This window comes from Dromiciops gliroides, chromosome 3 (genome assembly GCF_019393635.1).
Source record: "Dromiciops gliroides isolate mDroGli1 chromosome 3, mDroGli1.pri, whole genome shotgun sequence".
Taxonomy (NCBI): Eukaryota; Metazoa; Chordata; class Mammalia; order Microbiotheria; family Microbiotheriidae; genus Dromiciops; species Dromiciops gliroides.
Window position 1 is genome coordinate 601,527,707 of NC_057863.1, and position 6,228 is coordinate 601,533,934.

The following is a 6,228-nucleotide window of genomic DNA, read 5'->3' on the forward strand; positions in this document are numbered from 1 at the left end:
AAGAAAGAGAAATGAAAGAAAGGAAAGGAAAGGAAAGGAAAGGAAAGGAAAGGAAAGGAAAGGAAAGGAAAGGAAAGGAAAGGAAAGGAAAGGAAAGGAAAGGAAAGGAAAGGAAAGGAAAGGAAAGGAAAGGAAAGGAAAGGAAAGGAAAGGAAAGGAAAGGAAAGGAAAAGAAGGGAAGGGAAGAAAAGGGAAGGGAAGGGAAGGGAAAGGAAGGGAAGGTCCTTAGGTTCTACCTCTTCATTCAGTTCCCATTCTTCACCTTCGTCCTCTGGCTTCTGGTCTTCTTCAAAGCTAAGCAGGTGGCCATCTCCCCTTTTGCATGCCTCTACTGTTCTTTTGGGATTCTTTGTCCTTATGCTTTGAGACCCCTATGGATGGACCCAGACCCTACCCCCTTAAGGAGGGCTCTGAGTCACAGATTTCATGACCATGCTTTGGTTGCCTTATTCCCACCCCTCTCTGCACCTTTTCACCCCTTCTCCCTCTGGTGAATTCTTCTTGGAACCTCCATTTTGAGGAAGAGCCCAAAGCACTCAGCCATCTTTCATCCCCCTTCCAGTGTCCTTTTATGGGTTGTCTCCCTTCATTAGAATGTAAGATTCTTGAGGACAGGGACTGACTTTTTGCTTGTATTTGTCTTCTGGAACTTTGGCACAGTTCCTGGCACATAAATGCTTACTGACTTGACCTGACCCCTTCTAAAAACAATACTGGGTCCTGGGCTCCCTAAGAATAGCTCAACAAGTCTATTATTTATGAAGCACCCACTATGTTCCTGGCATTGTGCTGACTAGTAGGAACACAAGAATGGATTATAATTCCTCTTAGATACCTAATATAGCCTCATATAGTGAACTCATTCTGCCTAGTGATGACCCTGGCTCCCATACTCCCTAGGAACAATCCCGATTCCTTCATCTCCCCCTAGGGTTGGTTCTGGGTCCCACACCTCTTACAGATTATGGTGGGTCCATCAACCTGGGGCTTTGTGCTCCCTAGGAATGACCCTGTACCCCCAGGGCTGCCCCAGGCTCTTCACACTTCCCAGGAATGTTGGAGTTCCACATCCTTTAGGGACAATGCCAAGACACAAAGTGGTACAGTGGTAAGACTTTAAGGAGGCTTAAATTCAGGGAAGACTTGGACTTAAATCCTGCTTCTGATTTACTTCTGTAACCATGGACAAGTTCTCTCTGAGCCTCAGTTTCCTCATCTGTAGAATGGAGATGATAATATTCGTAGCACCTACCTCAAAGCTCCTCACCCACAGGAAGCTTTTCTCTGTAACTCTGGCAATGGGAACCTTTCAGGAAAGGGGCAATCCTGCTGCTCCTCGGAGTCAGGGTCAGCTAAGTAGAGACTCTGACTTCAGTAGTCATGATTCCTTTGCTCCTCTCAGGGTTTAAGATGTTTGCTGTGGGTGTTGGTAATGCGGTGGAAGATGAGCTGAGGGAGATCGCGTCGGATCCTGTGGCAGAACATTACTTTTACACGGCCGACTTCAAGACCATCAACCAGATTGGCAAGAAACTGCAGAAGAAGATATGTGTGGGTGAGTTGGAGGGATGGGAGAGGTGCCTGGGCACAAGAAAATCCTGTTAGGAGAGGGGCAGATGGGGCCCCTAAGCCCACGTTATGTCAGATCTGAAGGTTATGTCATGTTGTCATTGGAGTGGCAACAGAACTGGAAGAGGGCAGGACCAAGGCCAAGGGTTTATCTGGATAGGGGGAGGGCTGGCAGGTACCATCATAGGGTGGGTCATGGACAGGAAAAGTCCACAGTTCGGGAAATCAGGCAACAGGCCTTAGAACCCCAGGATGAGAGAATGGGGAACAAAGGACCTTGGCAGAGAGTTTGGGCAGCCAGGGATTGAGGCTGAGAGTCTGGGAAAGAAGAGATATGATCCCCCGGCATGGCTCAGATTTGGACAGGTGTGGGCATCTGAGAAGCATTGAGAGAGGCTGGGGTTCTGGTCTAGCTCCATCCTGTCATGTTGATTTGTCTTAGTTTATTTGGAGGGGCCATCTAGGCAGCCCCTCTTCCCCCGGGGTCTGCACCACCCATTTAGCTTGAGGTGAGAAGTACGGAAGGGCCCTATCAGGGTCAATGACCTGTTTCTTGGGCTAGAACCTCCCCATGGCATGTCCTGTTGCTCAGAGGGTCTCGGACATCTTTCTCAGCCATTCTCTAACACGCAGCATTCGCAGGGCCTCCCAGCATTTCCCCTAACAGAGAGTGACTCTCAGTCAGTCTCTTCTTCACTTCTCTCACCAGGCCCTGACAGGCACTGCCCGCATCTCCCTTAACACTCCCAGGGAAACTCACCTGGTCTTTCAGTCTTCTCTTCCCAAGGATGGGGACTTTGGCATGGCCCCTAGCACTCTCAGGGGCTTTGGGCATCTCCCCCTGCTGTCTTGGCACTCCCTGTGACTCCCACTGTCTTCCCTATCTCTGCCAAAGAATCCCAACCCCTTCCCACTACTCTAACCCAGCAGTCAGTGGGACACCCCCAGCATCCTCCCAGGTCTCAGAGAAGCCCCTGGGATCTCTGCTCATCCTCAAAGAAGATGACAGGAGTTTCTGCGTGGACTAAAGGAGGTTCCAAGAGTTCCTCTTAAGAGCTGGGCGGATGCTGCCTGTCATCCCGCCCGGCTCTGCCCTAGCTCTCACAGAGACCCCCCTCCTTTGGCAGGACTTGAAGAGGGGAGAGGTGGTGGAGCCTAGCAGGCTTGTGGCTCCAGCCCCCTCTTGTTTTTCATTTGATCCAGAGGAGGACCCGTGTGCCTGTGAGTCTGTGGTGAAATTCCAGACCAAGGTGGAGGAGCTCCTTCAGGCCCTGACACGGAAACATATCTTTTGTTGGCGGGAGTGGGTGTGGGGTGGGCCCGGAGATGGAGGACAGGGCAGCTCAGGCAGGAGGAGTGTGGGGATAGAGCTGGGGCCTCTCATTAGACTCTCTTGGCTGCCTCCGAGGACACCGGCTTTAGATTAATTCAAACCAATTCAATTCAACAAGAATTTATTAAGAACCCACTTCTCCAGGAAGCTTTTCTTGATCACCTTAATTGATAGGGCCCCCTAATTACCTTGTATTAAACTACCTTATATTTATTCTGCATATGAATCTCTCTTACTCTTCTCTCTCTCTCTCTCTCTCTCTCTCTCTCTCTCTCTCTCTCTCTCTCTCTCTCCCTCTGTCACTCTGTCTGTTTCTCTGTCAGTCCCTCTGTCTCTGTCTCTCTCTGTTGCTTGTTCTCTGTCTCTCTTTCTGTACCTCTCTGTCTCCCTGTGTTTCCCCTTCTCTGTCCCTGTCTCTCTCAGAATCTCTGTTTCTCTATCAGTCTCTGTGTTTCCCTTTCTTTGTATGTCTCTCTGTCTCTGTTTCCCTTTCCCTGTGTTTCTCTCTCTGAATCTGTTTCTCTGTCTGTCTGTCTGTCTCTGTGTCTCTGGCTCTGGCTCTCTCTGGCTCTATCTCTCTCTGGTTCTGTCTCTTTTTCTGGCTTTGTCTCTCTCTCAAGCTGGCTTCGAAATCAGGAAAACCTGGGTTCAAATTCTCCCTCTGTCATACACTGCTCATGTGACCCACACTTTAGGAAATTCCCTAAGGCTCCAAGGGGCAGATAAAGTGCCAGCCAGCCTTGGCAGAGGGAGCTCCTTATGCTATTGAAGTAGCAGGCTCAGTCCCCATCTCTGTCCCAATGTATCTGCTTTCTTACTCTGGCAGAATGTTAGTGCATTGTGAACATGGACAATTACATTCTTTATCCCAGTGTCCCAAGGACCTGGCACAGAGTCTGCCCCCCTGTCAGGTGCTTGATAAATGCTTCTTGATTCATTGATTGAAGGAGCTCTGCCAGGTGTTAGGGATACAAAAGCAAACAGGAAACAGTCCCTGCCCTCACTTGGATTCCATTTCAAAGGCATTTGGATGACGGAGGGGGAGAGCCAGACCTCCTCTTTGGTGTCCGGAGGAAAGCGTGCTTGCAGGTGCAGACGAGGATTGGCCTGAGGTTGGTCTGGCCGCAAATGCCGGAAACACGTGACTCCAAGGTCTCGCCCCACTTTCTGCCTAAGCTGAGGCAGCAGCTAGGGAAGAGACAGGAATTTGACAGCAATGGACCAGGTGGCCTAGGGAAGCATTGGGGCACTGGGGAGGAGGGTGGACAAGCCAAAGGGAAGAGCTCAGAGAAGGGGAGGGAGGAGCTCACTCCCTTGACAAGGGCGCCGCGGCAGGACCCTGGTTGTCCTTCCTTAACCGTCTCACTGGAAGCTGTGACCAAGCGGCTTGCCGCCCTGGAGAACAATGTGATCTAGGCTCTAGGAAGAAGGCCGGAATGTTCCTTTCTGTTCCCCTTGGTTTTCCTCCTTCTTCACATAGTGCTACACGCTGGGGAGCCTCCACCTACCCCTGACAGCAGCTCAGCCATCTCCTCCATCCATCCTTCTATAGCTCAGAGGCTAGCCTGGTTAACATCCTCCCCTTGGGGGAGATGGTGGAGGCTGGGAGACTGGGCTGCTTGGGCAGGGCTTGTGGGAGCGTATGCAAGCCTAGCCAGCCTTTTTATCTAGTGTGCATCTAGAAAGTCCTGGAAAGAGGTGTGAATGTGAGTGTGTGTGTGTGTGTGTGTGTGTGTGCAAGCGCAATCTGTGTGTGCCCAAAGGAGTTTTGATTTTCATTTTTATTATCCAAAGCTTAATATATTTCCATATTTTGGGTCAATCTGGATTTGACTGTGAGTTCTGTGGACCATTTTCTGTCTATAGAGTGATTCCAGATAACTTAAGTGTGTTAAATGTACATGGTTGGGGGCTGGGTTTCTGGCTGAAAAGAAGATGGGACTCATGGGAGTCCCTGTAAGGAGGGATGCTTTTGATACTTTTCTGGACTCCTGCAAAGAAGAGAAAGCTATGCCCAGATCCAGTGGAGGCTCCAGGACTCCTTGTCAGTACAGAAATTAGGGTGGACCTGTAATGTATCTATCCAGGGAATTCAATTCAACTCTATTCAGTTTAGTCCCACTTAACATTTATTAAGTACCCTACTATGTGCCAGATGTGTTCTGGGCATCTGCCATGCAAAGACAAAAACAAAACACTCCCTCCTCTGGAAGAGCTTACACCCTGCTGGAAGGTCTCTAGCTTATTCCCACCACTTGGGGGCTGCTGGCCCCCTAAGATGCATCCTCACTTTTCATCAACAGTAGCATTGGTATCTTGGTGCTCAGGCATCAAAGCTGATGGTCAGCATTATAAGGCTGCTCTCGTGGTCCTTGCTGCCTCGTCCTACTCCATCCACCAGATGTAGCTCCTGCCTTCCCTATCATCTCCCACACTCACTCCAGCTACCACAGGAGGGACACACCTGATCTCATTGACCTTTACTTGACATGCTAGACTCTGTGAAGTGAAGTCAACAAGCATTTTTTATGCACCTTCTGTGCATCACACACTTCACTCAGTCCTTTGCAGATCCTGCCCTTCCTTCCCTTGCTCTCAGCATGCTGATGGAGGCTCTGGTCCCCTGGCCTCCAGATCCTGCCTTCAGGGGTCCCTTCCCCACATCTGTGCTCCTTGGGGAATCACGGAGCCCCATCTTTTGGTATCTCTTCATCTCATGTTTCAGGCATCAGAATATTTATGCTTGAGTGTCTGTAAAAGGTTTTTTGGAATATCTCCGACTGTGCAGAAACATACTGTTCAGGACCGATCTAGAGGGACAGAAATCATTAAAGATTCCCAAGCACCCCCCCACCCCGCCCCCGCCGGCTAGTCTCAGTGTCGTCGCTGTTACAGCCTGCTCAGCTTTTAAATACCCTCTTCTTTGGCCTTCTGGTCAGTGTGAACCACACGCTGGGTTCTTGAGGACCGTGTCAAAGGATTCCAAGATCTAGAAGGTCCTATTAAATTCCTCACTCTCATCCTGCCCCGTCTTCTCTCTCACTTTACCTCTGCACCATCAAAAGCCTCCTGCAAGGTTCTACTAGTGATCAGGGGCGGCTAGGGGGCACCACAGTGCATAGAACATTGGTCCTGGATCAGGAAGACTCATTTTCCTGAGTTCAAATGTGACATCAAATATTTACTAGCTGTGTGACCCAGGACAAGTCACTTGACCCTCTTTGCCTCAGTTTCCTCCTCTGTAAAATGAGCTGGAGAAGGAAATGGCAAAACGTTCCTGTATCTTTGCCAAGAAATGGGGTCAACTGAACAGCAGCATCTACCAA

At 49.9% G+C, this 6,228-nt stretch overlaps 1 protein-coding gene across 1 annotated transcript in view; it reads left to right on the forward strand.

Annotated features, from left to right (window-relative positions):
• MATN1 (matrilin 1) overlaps positions 1-4,318 on the forward strand; it is a 29,003-nt gene extending 24,685 nt beyond the window's left edge. The window contains exons 6-8 of the mRNA XM_043997701.1: positions 1,403-1,555; positions 2,773-2,853; positions 4,269-4,318. Coding sequence (XP_043853636.1) covers positions 1,403-1,555; positions 2,773-2,853; positions 4,269-4,318 — 284 coding nt within the window. The remainder of the gene's footprint in view (positions 1-1,402; positions 1,556-2,772; positions 2,854-4,268) is intronic.
• The last annotated feature ends 1,910 nt before the right edge of the window (positions 4,319-6,228 follow it).